This window comes from Crocodylus porosus, unplaced genomic scaffold (assembly GCF_001723895.1).
Source record: "Crocodylus porosus isolate Cpor-Errol unplaced genomic scaffold, CroPor_comp1, whole genome shotgun sequence".
Taxonomy (NCBI): Eukaryota; Metazoa; Chordata; order Crocodylia; family Crocodylidae; genus Crocodylus; species Crocodylus porosus.
In genome coordinates this window covers 45,886,716-45,901,022 of record NW_017728950.1, presented here as the reverse complement: position 1 = coordinate 45,901,022, position 14,307 = coordinate 45,886,716, and the positions used below count along the sequence as shown (strand labels likewise).

General features: G+C 48.3%; 1 protein-coding gene across 2 annotated transcripts in view; it reads right to left on the bottom strand.

Moving 5' to 3' along the window:
- Window positions 1-7,544, bottom strand: part of CCDC112 (coiled-coil domain containing 112) — a 33,571-nt gene extending 26,027 nt beyond the window's left edge. The window contains exons 1-2 of one of the 2 annotated variants that reach the window (XM_019555201.1): window positions 7,292-7,544; window positions 2,825-2,899 (exon numbers count right to left, since the gene is read on the bottom strand). In XM_019555201.1, coding sequence (XP_019410746.1) covers window positions 2,825-2,875 — 51 coding nt within the window. In that variant the 5' untranslated portion in view covers window positions 2,876-2,899; window positions 7,292-7,544. Of the gene's footprint in view, window positions 1-2,824; window positions 2,909-7,291 lie in introns of those variants that run through there. The other variant, XM_019555200.1, reaches the window with a different exon arrangement.
- Between the last annotated feature and the right edge of the window lie 6,763 nt (window positions 7,545-14,307).

The window sequence follows — 14,307 nt, the reverse complement described above, 5'->3', positions numbered from 1 at the left end:
CCGTGCAGCATGTGGCACATGGGACTGGTCTGGGTTATACATGGCACATAGGGCTGGAGCCTGCATGGGTTACATGCAGCATGTGGGGCCAGTCTAGGATATGCTGTATGTGATGCCCACACTGAGCTACCCCTGCATGTTGGATCTGGGGCTGGTCTGGACTGGCCCTCTAAGCTGGATCAAATGTGCAAAATTGGTCCGACAATCTGCACACAGCCTGATCCAGCTTACAGGGTCAGCTGAGTTTGAAACCCCTGCGTTGTGGATCTCAACCCCTTTTTTTTTTTAGGCTCAAGGAACCCCATGGAAAGTACCTCTTTACTTCCATTTCCTTTTTTTTTTTTTTTTTTTTTTCCATTTCCTTTTTTTTTTTTTTTTTTTGACTATGCAAAAAAATAACACAGTAATTCTTCTGTTGCAAAGAACTCAGACCACAACAGCTAGGAATGTTTTCAACACCAGGGATTCCAATTTGAAATCTCTGGGATCATCTTGCAAATCATATATCCCAGGGTGACACTGGTATGGGCTATGGAGGGTTTTGCCTTCCTCTGTAGCAGGGGGCATAACCCTCTACCCAGGCCTCTTGAGCACATATTGATCACATTCTAGAGAAGCAGAATGTTGGCTCCCTGGTTCCTTTGCTTTACCCTTGGCAGGTTAGGGTGTTAAATCTGTGCTGTGTCAGATTGACAGCACTCGTATGTAGAATTTAGATGACAGTTGTGGGGCACGGTTTGGATAGGGCTGATCCTGCCTTATGGAGGGGGTTGGACTCTGGAGGTCCCTTCCAGCCCTACTTCTCTATGACTATGACTCTATGACACATATAGATGTTTGCACTTAACGGTGCTAATATTACATGCCACCCTGTGGCACCCTTAAAAGGATCTTGCAGCACCCTGGTTGAGGAAAAAAAAAAGTCACTGCTTTAGGTTGCAAGGTGCTGGTGCAGGGGCCGAACCTTTATGCTAGTCTGTAAAGAGCTTAATGGTGCTAGAATAATGATATCAACCGTAGATACCCCCAGGGCTGAGCCAGCATGCCAATACACCACCACAAGCCAAAGAAACTACCAAATAAATTCAGCACGTGCTTCTTGTCATAATTCCCTCTGCAGATCTAGCCCATGGAGATGAACCATCTGGCCCACAGGTGTGTGGCCTAACCCCATGCACTGCATGAGGCACATCCAACCCCGCCCTAGTACAGCTCAGAGGGAGGTAAGGCTGAAAAGGACCTCCAGAGGTCATCTACTTCAGAGGTGCTCAACGCCCTCCTCTGCCCTGTCAAATTGCCAAGCCCTGCACAGCCCCACGGAGTGGTGTTGCCAGGTGCATAATAATTATTGTATTTGTACAATAATTTCCCCTTGTACAAATGTACAGGCAAACCCCACTTAGCGCTCTTAATTGGTTCCAGAAAAACTGAGCGTTAAGCAGAACTGCACTAGGCGAAACCCATTTCTCCATAAAAACGAATGTAAATAGAGTTTAATTAGTTACTGCCCACCCCGCCGTCACCTCTTCCCACTCCCCTGCCGGTACTCTGGCCCCACGTACCAGCCTGGGCACGTGTTCCTGTTGCCCTGCTCTGGGCCCTCGCCAGTCCTGGCCCTGGGCACTGGCATGGTCCCATGCACATGCCCAGCTGCCCTTTGCTGCTTCTCACTGCTGCCGCCTCTCCCCACCTCTCTCGCCTGCCTGCCGGCCTCTCCAGCCCCACTTGCCAGCCTGGGCACTGGCACTACTGCTGCCGGGCACCAACGCGGACCCCATGCTCCTGCCACCCCACTCTGGGCACAGGCCCCTGCCGGCCCTGGCTCTGGACACTGGCATGGGCCCCACACTACTCACCTTTGTTGTCGCTGCTTCTCCCCACCCTCCGTCTGCTCCAGCCCAGACACCAGTCCCTGCCGCCCTGCTCTGGGTGCAGGCTTCCACTGGCCCCGGCACAAGCCCTACACACCAGCACAGGCCCCACACACCAGCACGGGCCCCATGCTCCTGCCCCCCACCCTAAGTGTGGGCCCCTACCAGCACTGGCCCTGGGCACAGGCTTGGGCCCCCGTGTTCCTTTCCCTCTTTTGCAGCTGCTCATCTCCACCCACCCCCTGCTGCCTGCTCTGGCACCATGTGCCAGCCTGGGCCTGTCCTGCCCTGGGCCCTCATGCCTGCCTGTCCACTCACTGCCACTCGTTCACCTTCCACTTGCCGTTGCTGCCGAAACTCAGATTCCACAGAGCGCTACAGTGTAACTGGCAGAGTGCTCAGGGGAATCGGGTATCACTTCTAAATGAACGCTATAGCGAAATAGCGCTAACTGAAACCTCATTAAGCAGGGGTTGCCTGTATGATCAATAACAGTAAGTGTTCAAAATGTACAATCACTTTTGATGCAGCTTATTCATGCAGCACATGCAATACTCGCTCTCAGTTAGGAGCCCTAACTGACTTCTGGGCTTGCTGCCAGGACTTTCTTACAACCACTTGCCTCGAAATAAAGAAATGCTTTAACTCTGATGTCCCAGTTGTCACGCACTCACTAGTTAATTATAGCAAAGACCTTTTTGCATATTTTTCAGCAAATACCGTAGAGCATTTTAAGATTCCAATACGATCGTTTCATATTTAAGCCCCAGCAACGCTGCTTCAGAGCAGGGCCGGCTGCTTTGGGCCACACCCCTCCCTCGCGGGACCAGGTCCAGCGCCTTTCCCCGCCCCCGCCGGCTCGGCACCAGTGTAGTCCGGGGCTCGTGCTTGGGGCGGGAGAAGCGGGCGCGGCGAAGCTCACACGGCGACCCAGGAGTTAGCGCGGCCTTTACCTGTTGGTGGCCAGACGCCGCCGCTGCCACCGCCGTTGCCAGGGCCGCCATCTTGAAGCCGACCGGCGCTTCAAGGGCCGCCCCCCTCCTTCGGCTCTGGCCTAGGGGGCGGGGCTTAGGAAGGAGGTGTTTCTTGGTCCCACCCCTTTTGTCTCAAGTGCAGTCTGGGGGCGGAGCCAGGGGACCACGCCCCCAGAGTTAGTGGCGGCGCGGGGCACAGGCGGGAGTGTCTGCGCGTGCGCGCTCCTGCCTGTGAAGCGGTTTGGGGTCGGCTGACCGCTGCCTGCGGCATCCCGCCTGGCCCGGGCAGCCTTCTGCGATGGCAGCGTGATATCCCGCCATGCGCCCCGCTGCGAGGGCGAGGGTTCATTTCCCTCAGGGGCTGCAGTTCCTGTTTGAGCTGCTGGTCCTGAGACAAGACCCTGCCGTCCTGGTGCCCACCCCGATACAACCGGCCCTTCCTGGGCCTGCTCCCCTGCTCGGTGACATCAGTTAAAAGGCTCCCCTGGTCTCTGGTTCAGAACCTGTCAGACAAACAGTAGCCTGCAAATGCAGGAGACTGGACTAGATGGGCCAGGAGATCCCAGCCAGCCCTGCAACCCTTTCCCAGCAAGGTCGCCTTTCTTCCCAGTTTATCTGGTGGCTCCAGCACTCAGTTAAAAGTATCACAGTTTAATAAAGGATGATCTAATGTTGCAGCAGCGACTCCGGCTTGCCACGGGCTTACATGTTAGCGGTGACTTTCATACGCTCGTATAGACTGGTGTTCATGTCAGCCTGGTGCCCATGTCAGCTCCGTGGCCGAACCTGAAAGGAGGAAGGTTCTGTGGTTTGGAGAAGAAATCTGACCTAGGCGTGGAGTCCGGACCCCTGCTAGGACAGCGGCTCAAATCCTGAAGAACGCTTATCAGCGATGAGGACGGAGAGAAGTTTTGAGTTCAGGGTTTATTTGATTATTAGATCTGCGTGGTATCCCTTTGTTCCATCTAAAGTGGGTTGTGACTGCATTGAAAACCCCATGAAAAGGCTGTCTGTTAGCTATTGTGCCCCATGAAAGGATAAACCCAAATTTGAGTGACCACAAGCTTGGAGCTCTAGGAGGATTGTGCTTAAGCTATTGGATGCATGGGGGAGCCAGCATTAATCTCAGGTTCAAGGTAGTTGGGTCCCAGAAAAGCAAACTGGATGGCATATCTGTACCTCAGGAGTGTTTCTAAAGGCAAGAAGCCAATAGCAGTGCCCAGACTGAACAAGTTAAACATCCGTTGAGATCTAACTACAGGTCCCTGGTGAATGTACAGCCAGGGAAGTTTGATCAGGGCTGTAGCTGAGCTAGAATGTTGCCCTATAGAGAATGCTGAAATACAGAAAAAGTGAGTGGTGCTTGTCAGAGATTACACTAGAGTTACCACCTCCCCCAACCCACCCACCGTCTATGACTTCATCCCCTTCTGTAAAGCCTGTGGCCTAAGTTAGTTGGGGAAAACATTACGTGCAACTAATTTGGTTCTGTCTCTTGGTTTTGCAGAGGATGTAGAGGCGAAGATACCTATCTAACTAATGCTTCAGAAAGTGGGGAGATGTTAGCTGTTGACTCGCACCCTATTCATTTTTTTTAATTTAGATTTTCCTACCGATTCATTGATGCAGGAAGGCCAAAGTACGTCCTTCATTATACTGCAAATATAAAATTAAAAGTTTTTAATTTTTCAGTGCATTTTCAAGAACTCCCAAGATCTTGTTGGTTTTTTCTTTTACTTACGTTCCAGTTAAACTTGAGCTGTCAACTACATTTTCTGCCAAACAGAAATAATCTATTCAAATAGTGGTTTTGCTAGCTAAAAAGGCTTCATAAAATGGTGCTTTTCCCAGCTGCGGCACACAAAAGCATTCCCAGATGCTAACCAAACGGCCTGTGCTGAAGACATTTTATTGCCTAATTGATGTTTTTAAGAGTACTTTCCTGCTGTATTTTTCCTTTTTGTTTTTATGACTGCAATTACATTTGATTTCTTTGTGTTAGTGATTTCTATGTAGCTAGCCCTGAATAGAAATTAACTAGTAGTGGGAAATGTTTCAAAACCTGAAAATAGTCATCAGTGAAAATTAAGGAGGATTGTTCTCACAGATTACTACCTGCAGTGCCCTGAAAAAATATATTTATTCTTTCCACCGAAATATTTCCAAGTTTTCTTTGTCTTAATGCTGCATTACTCTGGTAGAGACAAGTTCCTCCAGATAGTACTTGCTTGTATTTGCTTTTGCTTCAACTATTTGTAGTTTATAAGCCATATTGAGCTTTCTTTTACTGGATTTAGCAATTTAGCTGTTTAGGCAGTGACGTACTCAAAACATCAGCAGTTTTGCTCCAATATCTGAATGATACTCTTGAGTAAAGCTATCTATAATTCAGTTGTGCTGGCTAACTTCATTATGGCAAATCCATATATGATATTTGTAAAGCACGTTCCACGCATATGGCCCAGAATTCTTTGCATCATTTCTCACTGCACTTTGTCAGAGGTACCAGTGTAATCACATAATAGGTATTTCTGGCATCTGGGTTGGACAAAGCCTAGCCCTTCAGTATTCCCAGCATCTGCACTGAAAAGTGGTCATTACATACAAGTCACAAACTGCTGAATCTACTTCCACTACAGAATACTAGTTTGATGAGTCAAAGGAGCTCAGTTAAAATTCTTTCTAGCTAAGATTGTATCTTCAGGTTTTTCATTAATTACAACAAGTTAATCACATAAAACTAAATCCTAACATACTTACTCACCTCTTAGTTTAGTTTTGTGTTACAAGCCCTATACAAAGTGTTGATTTGCCTGAGAGTTTATCCTTAATAAGGGCTTTGTTATCACTGAAGGCTAAATATCTAAGTAAAGGCGCATACCTGATAATGTGTCCCATTTACTACCCCTCATTTTATTTAACATGCACAGTAGGTGCTATTGCATTCATCAGATTTACATTTAATATGCATTCCTTTTTAATGCTGGGGGATTTTGGTATGGGAGAGAAGGGACTTTGCCAATGAGGGGATAGTGTGATTAACATTTTCAGAAATGGCCACTGATTTTTGGGTATGCAGTGTAGTACACTGTGTCTGATTTTTAGATGTACCAAGTATTTCTATCTTCCATTCAAGTTAAGAGGAGCAATGAATGCCTGGCATTTCTGAAAAATTTAATTCTTTTCTCTATTATGCCAGAGATGAGCTCTGGATACAGCAGATTGAAGGAATAAAAAAATTAGCTCTGTGCCATATTGAACTCTCCAGACTTGTGTTGTGTGCAGTTCTGACAAAAACCTAGATCTTGTCCAGAAGTTCTAAAAGTGGTGTCTGCTAATATATTTGTGCTGGCCAGGAGGGTGAGACAGTACTTTATTAAAAACACGTAGTGTTCTTGTGCAGAGACCATTAAAAAAAAGAAAGAGCTTTAACAAAGATGAGCTCTTGAAATGGCAGCTATTGTAGCAGAAGTAGTACTGAAAACCAGTATGTGCTATCCATAGAAGAGCTGTTTGGCACTGTTGATATCAATCTGGCACACTTTACATCCACACATTACTGTTTGCAATGATACAAAAGTATTCATATCACTGCTGCAACTGCTGTAGAACCAAGATTGTTTCAGTGGTTAGTGCCTAGGGGCACTTGAACATGTGTCATTCTTTAATCCTCACTAAATTAAATAGGTTTATTAAAACCGAAATGATTTGCTACATCTTTGTTTACGGATGGCAGCCTTTAAATCGAATTAAGCTCAGTGTGCAAATCACAGTAAATTACAGCAGGGGAGCCACATATAATCTACCCTACTGATCTCTTTGGTACTCATATGCAGCAAGAGGTGCTGGCGAACCAGTAGTCCCCTAATTCCCCAAACATACCCCCAACTCCCTGAAGCTGTAGCTGCCCTCATGGAGCCCCACATCCAGAAGGAACTTTATAAATTAAAACCTTTACTTACTACAAACCTTTATTTATATAGTATAAACCTTTATTTACATAATATGCAAACATAAAACATACTATTTTTTGTTTCTTGCTTGAAAAAATAAAATTGAAAAACAGCCAACATAAATAAACTTTTCCCCAACTGGATGGGGCCAGCTGGACCATGGGACCTTCTATTTCTACTATTCATTACCCTATTGTTTTCTATCTTCTTGTTCTATTTCTATTATCTATAATCTTCTATCTTCAATTTTCTTTTATTTCTCATTTTCCAATAGTCTTGCAGGGGAAGAAAGACAACGGGTTTTGCCCATCTTCCCAAAACCACTTTTTTGCCTTCCCCCTACAGGCTACAAAATCTCCCATGGGAGATTTCTCTAAGCATGATGTCTGTCGATTCCTATATATAATCAACCCTTCCCAGGTCAGCTGAAGATCCCTCACTACGTAGACAGGGAGGCTCTGGAGTACATGGAGCACTTTCCGTATCTCAGTAGTCACATCTTTCAACGGGCTACCATTGATGAAGAAGTCCAGCTCTGGATCAGCTGTACCAATGCCACCTTCTTCAAGCTGCAACAACATGTCTTCGATAATAGAGACCTCTGGAAGTCAATGAAGGTTCTGATTTACAAGGCTGTCGTGCTGACCACCCTCTACTGCAGTGAAACCTGGACCATCTGCCAACACCACATTAAGACCCTTGAGAGCTTTCACCAGCAGTGCTTGCATTAAATCCTGGGGATCAAATGGGAGGACTACCGGACCAGTGCGAACGTCCTCTGTGAAGCGGCATCCACCAGCATCAAAGCCTTGCTCTTGAGAAATCAACTCTGATGGATGGGCTGCTGCATCCACATGTCCGAGAACCACCTCCCTCACCAAATTCTCTTTTCCCAGCTCTCCATTGACCAATGCTCAAAGGAAATGGTACAAAGATACACTCAAGGTCGCCCTCAAACATGGAGAGATTGACACCAATGGCTGGGAGGAGCAAGCTGCTGACTGTTCAGTGTGGTACCACCTGGTCCACCAAGGCACACACCACTTCGAGGCCTGAGTCAATACTGAGGTGGAACGGTGGTGGCAGAGGAAGGAGAATGAGACCAATCTGGGGCTGCGAATCCCACTCCCCTGCGCAACAACATGCCCCCATTGCTGAAAAATCTGTATATCTAGAATCGGGCTCCTCAGTCACCTGAGGACCCATCAAACCTGACAGACGTCATCCTTGACTCTCAGCGACTGCTGACAATCGCTCAGGATGCAGCATAGCCCAGGGGAGGAGTCTGGGAGGATACCTCTACTATGCATGGATTTTCTGAAAGGCAATTATAAGAAAGACTCAAGTTACCCCAAAATATTAATATGTTAACACGTGCCAAGGGACACCCCCCTCAATGGCAAACTTACCATGTGCTGTACCTGCTGCTGCACCTCTTGTAACGTGGGTAGGCGCTGGCATTTGTGTGGTTGAGGGCCTCAGGGGGCAGTGGGGTAAACATTACCACCATAGGCAGTGGTGGTGGTAGAACAACCACCACCATATATAAGGCAATCACAGGGGGGTCGCAGCTCTGCCCTGACTCTGGACCACGCTATCACCATTGCAAGATCCCAGCCTGGCCCCAGAGCAGCCCGCCCTGCTGCATGCCCTGCCAGCACTGCTGGGGTCAGTCGCCACAGAAACTCTGGTCCCATGCTATCATGATAGCGTGGTTGCTGCTGGGATCTTCAAGGACACTGGCCCCAGCCAGGCAGGTAGGAGTTGCTGGAAATTGCTGTCCACTGCGGATCAGATCCAGCCTGCAGGCTGGACTTTGCCTGCCCCTGCCCTAACGTGATACTTAGTGGACAGCTCTACATGAGACGTTTACTGCAGAGCTACCTAATTAGCTCCATAGTAAACATTTCAGCTTCTACTCATGCAAACCTATTAGGCCACAATAAATTAATAAACACTATTACCAGTTAATACTTATAAATACAAGTACTATCCTGTGGCAGAGATTTTTAGTGCGCAATAATGCACATATGGATGCTATAGGGCTGGCTGGGGCATGAGAGTATTTCAGTGCAGGAGCTGCCTGCTGGCTAGCCTGACACTGGAGCATCCACACGCCCCAGCCAGCCCCTCTGTAACACATTTAGCCAGGTCAGAGCAGGTTTGGGCTGGAAACCTGGCCCCCTGGGTCCTCTGCCAGTTGGGGCTGCTCTGACCTGGCTCAATGTGCTGCAATCCTGGGCACGATACCCAGGAGTAATTAACTCTGGCACAGTATGCACCAGAGTTTATCTCTTCAAAATTCATTGCACATGCAGACATGCCCAATGAGTCTCAGTTTTGGCTATCCCATCCTCAAGAGCAGATCCCAGAATCCCCATGCAGTAAAGAAATATAGATGAAAATAGAACTATGATGAAAAATACAGTTTAACATTAAAACAGGTGCATTTTTAAATATAACTTGGAAAACACAAACATAAATCAGAGCGCTGATAGCATCTACTCTGCAATATACTAACTCCATGGGGATGCCACAGGTGTCATAGGATTGCCTAAGTAATATCTCCCACACTTCTGACATCCTGAAAACCAAAAGAAAGGAAAAGGATTACCCATCGCTTACACCCTAGGTAAGCTACTTCACTTGCCATGATACACTAGTACCCACCCATTGTTTTCACAGGACCCAAGGTGTGATATATCTCTTTGTGACCCCACTGCATTACATGGGAGAGAACAAGATAACATAACTCCCTCTAATAGGCCAAAAGGCTCACTGGATGCCTTTCTACTTGACCAAAACACGGACCTAATCCTTTGTCTGATTTCTAGAGTGAAACCATTGGGGTAGCTAGAAAACAAGCAGAAATTAAGGATATCTGTAGCCCAACTTAAAGAAAAACTGAAATTTATTTTTAAAAAAGTACATTAATGAAAAGAATGAAGCTGTGCTGCTTATCTCCCTGAGCACTACAACCCATATGGGAAAGTCCTCATTGTGGGATTGCTTAGGTTTCCAGGCCCATAGCACCTTAGAGGCAGGCTGATGTCACTCTACCTTCTTACAAATGTGAGGCTACAAGGACTAATCCTCATTGGCTCATGGACAGGATGAACTCATTCAAAGCATCACTTAAGGTAATCTAAAACTTGAACAGGTGCAAATGAATATTATAGATCCTTGGGTGGTATGTATTTGCTCTGAAGAACTGTGCTAATAATCTACTTAAATGAAGTGGATATAGAGTCAGCCTGTGACCCTGAAACAGAATGGCTAGTGTGGAAGCACTGCACTGTTGCGACTTCCTGTGAAAACAGAACAAACAGTTCTCTAGTGCTAAAATGGGTGTAAGAGCAGGTCACTGTCCCACTGAGTGAAGGGATGAGAAAGACTTGCATTTGCTAGTTATTATTTCCAGCTGCATATCTATTTTTTGTCCACCAGGTGTCATCTGAAAAACACCTGATCACTAGTAGAAACAAACAGCAAATCTTTTCTTGTCTCCAATTTACACTGTAAAAAAATACTGGCATGAAAAAAGAAATGGGGTAGAAAAGTTTTGAATACCAGGGTCATAGGAGAGAAATATAATGGTCCCTTGACACCAAACCCTCTTTATATCTTCCTTCCACCGTTACCAACACATGTACACTTTAATTCAGACACTTGTGTGTCTATATGCAATATTTATAAGACAGCTATCTCTTTTGTACTTGGTACGATTTGCAACTACTCTTCAAACATGCCCTGAAAGCCTTTGAACTGGTTCTTGTAACATGTCAAAGGAGGTTGTACTGTTGACAGCGAACCTGCATAAATATCACAAAGAATCATGCTAAAGAATGTTTTTGGTGTTGAAGATCCAGTTACAAGTTTCTTTTCTAGAAAAAGCTACACATTTAGAAGTAGATCATTGCTGAAGGATAAAGTGCCAAAGAAAAAACAACATAAAGACCCATAAGGGCAATGGTAGAATATATTCAATTGGTTTAATGGGACAAAGGACCACAATACAGCAGTTGAAAGAGAGGAAAAAGTAAAATGAAATTTGTCACACTAACTACAACTTCTGTTTGCTTGTCATTTTGTCCCAGAAGGCTCCCTTAGGAGCCCAGCTGGAGACTCTGTAATCAAGTCCATTAGGCCAGTAACAAACAGATGTGTTTAGTTACATAGGAAGCTTGAAACTCAGCTAGTACCACTCTATGGACCCAATTCAAAATGACCTTGGTACAAATAAAGGTTGTAGATGAAGTCCTAGGTCAGCTAGATCATGGGTAGTTGGGGAGCAGGAGCAGAAGGAGCAGGGCACACGTGTGCCACACACACACGTGTACCCCCTTACCTCGGCGGCGGAGACAGTAGCAGGGGCAGCAACAGCTGATTCCCCCTAAGGTAAGTGGGGCAGAGGGTACAGCGCAGCTGAGGTGGATCTGGAGGGGAAGCCCTTCAGAGTCCTCTTAGCTCGCCCGACAGGGAGCCGCACTCCCGAGCTGCGCACGGGTAGCATGCGCAAACAGTGTGCACAAAGAGGAGCGCTCTGTAAGGGCGCGCTGGCATTTGTGCCAGCATTCGCATAAGGCAGGCATGAGGTAGCTGCCCAGAGCAGCACCTCCAGCGAGCAAAAGCAGTAAGCACAGCTCTGCAGACATGATGCAGACGTGGAGCACGGCTGTCAGCGGCCCCGCCCTGGCACTGCCGCCTGTCATGGGCTCTTCTGAGGCCTCCACTCCACTCAGAAGGAGCTCATGGCAGGGTTGGTGGCTCCTTGCCCCCCTGTCTGTGGGGGGGCTTGGGAGGATCCTGGGGGGGTGGGGCCTGGTGGTCCCCTTGCCTGTCCCTCCTGTGCATGACTCCTAAGTGGAGCAGGTAAGGGAGCTCCAGGCTGAGGTGAGCAGGCTGAGGGGGATCAGGGATACAGAGGATGAAATTGATGCCTATCTCTGTTCTCTGCAGGTCCGGTCACCCACTGTACAGCCCCCACACGAGACGCATTCAACACAGGATTGACAGACAGTGTCCAAATCCAGAGCTGCTAGGCCTAGAATGGTGGAAGCTCCCCAGGTTCACCTGGGGAACAGGTTTGATGCCTTGGCAGCAGTGATGGAGAAAGACAGAGAAATTGCCTCCAGCAGAGACGATGCCACTCCTCACATGACAAGGAATGGGCAGAAAGCGAACACCAGCAGGAAGAAATGCCAGGTCCTTGTCATCGGAGACTCCATCCTACGAGGGCTGGAAGGTTCCATCTGCTGGCCTGACCCCATGGCGCGAGAGGTCTGCTTCATGCTTGGGGCTCGGGTTAGGGACATCACGGAGAGGATCCCAGCTTACATCCAACCTGGAGACCAGTACCCCATGGTTGTCATCCACGTGGGAACGCATGATGAGGCCAGGGACAACCCTGACCGCATTATGAAGAAATTCGAGGCTCTGGAGGACAAGTTTAAGGAGACGGGGGTGCAGGTGGTATTCTCCTCTCTTCTTCCGGTAAGTAGGCGGGGACGGCGACACGAGGTCTGCACTGGCGAGGTCAACTGGCGCTTATGCAGTTGGTGCCGCCAGGCAGGCCTTGGGTTCCTAGATAATGACCCATGCTTTCGGGCAGGGGACTTGCTGGGGTGGGATGGGCTTCACCTCTCTCCTAAAGGCAAGTGTGTCTTCTCTTCCAGGTTGGCTTTTCTCGTATGACAAGCTTTAAACTAGCCTCACTGGGGGAGGGCGCCACAGGAAGACGAAAAGACAGCACCTGAGCAAGACAAGTGACAAATGCAAGGAGTGCCCAGGTAAGAAACAGGGGTCCAAACAGTCTACCAAACTAGGGGGTAACACACGCAGCTATGCAAGGCCTTAAATGCCTATATACCAATGCTCGTAGGATGGGGAACAAACAGGAGGAACTCGCCCTCAGAATAGCCAGTTCAAACCCAGACATAATAGGGCTTACAGAAATGTGGTGGGATTCATCCCACGACTGGGCAGTTAGCATTAGGGGCTATAGGCTTTACAGGCGGAATAGAGAAGGAAGGAAAGGTAGGGGTGTGGTGCTCTATGTCAAGGAGCAATACACATCCTCTGCCAGCAGAATGGGGTCAGAGGAGGGCCAAGCTGAAGTGCTCTGGGTCAAGATACAAGGGGGCTGTGGGGAGAGGAATTTAACGGTGTGAGTCTACTACAGACCCCCCAGCCAAGGGGAGAAGCTGGACTGGGAATTTTCGGGCCAGCCTGTAGAGGCACTTAAGGCAAGGGATATAGTTGTCATGGGTGATTTAAATTACCTGGACATCTGCTAGGAGGAACAGTCACCCAGGTCGGACCGTTCCAGGAGGTTCCTGGCCAAGATACAGGACTTCCACTTAATTCAGGTGGTGCACAGTCCCACCAGAGGAAATGCCCTGTTGGACCTGGTCCTGGCCACAGGTGGCGACCTGGTAAGGGGCCTCCAGGCTCTTGACTGCCTGGGTGATAGCGATCATCGCTTGCTGGAATTCACCATCCAGCACAGGGTGTCAAGGGCCTGCAGCAAGACAGTAGCCCTAGACTTCAAGAAGGCCAACTTCAATGAGTTGAGGAGATTAGTGGAAGAGGCACTGGGGTTCTCGAGAGCAGGGGAACTCAGTGCTCAAGATGAGTAGTCATTCCTTAAGGAGACGATACTCAGGGCCCCGGTGGGGTGACCATCCCAACAAGAAGCAAGGGGGGCAAGAGTGCCCGAAAGCCCCCCTGGCTCACCAAGGGCATCCGGGAATGCCTGATTGCCAAAAAGGCAATGTACACCCGGTGGAAGGGGGGTGCTATCACCAAAGAGGAGTATACCTCCTCTGCTTGGGCCTGCAGGGGAGCTGTCAGGAAAGCTAAGGCGGACATACAGCTAGGACTAGCATCCAAGATCAAAGATAATAAAAAGTCCTTTTTCAAATATATAGGGAGGATGAAGAAGGCACCGGGAAACGTGGGGCCCCTGCAAGATCCTCTGGGCAATCTGGTGGTTGCGCCAGCAGAGAAAGCAGACCTCTTTAACCAATTTTTCACCTCCATTTTCTTGTGCAGGGACCAGGACTTCCCCACCATGATGCAAGACAGACTCGAGGGGAACGCCTCCAGACCTCAGGTTGGGGAGACCCGATTAGAGAGCTTTTGGAGGGACTGGACGTGTTCAAATCAGCAGGTCCAGATGCTCTCCAGGGTGTTGAGGGAGCTAGCCGGGGTCCTTGGCACGGCTTTATGAGCGCTCGTCGTCCTTGGGCCAGGTGCCACATGATTGGAAGATAGCCAACGTGGTCCCCATCTTTAAAAAAGGGAGGAGGGAGGACTCAGGCAACTATAGGCCCATCAGTCTTACCTCAATCCCAGGGAAACTCTTTGAGAAGATCATCATGGAGCACATCTGCAATGGGCTAGCTTCAGGGATGATGCTCAAGGGCAACCAGCACGGTTTCATTAGGGGCAGGTCATGTCAGACCAACCTGATTGCCTTTTATGATCAGGTCACAAAAGCATTGGATG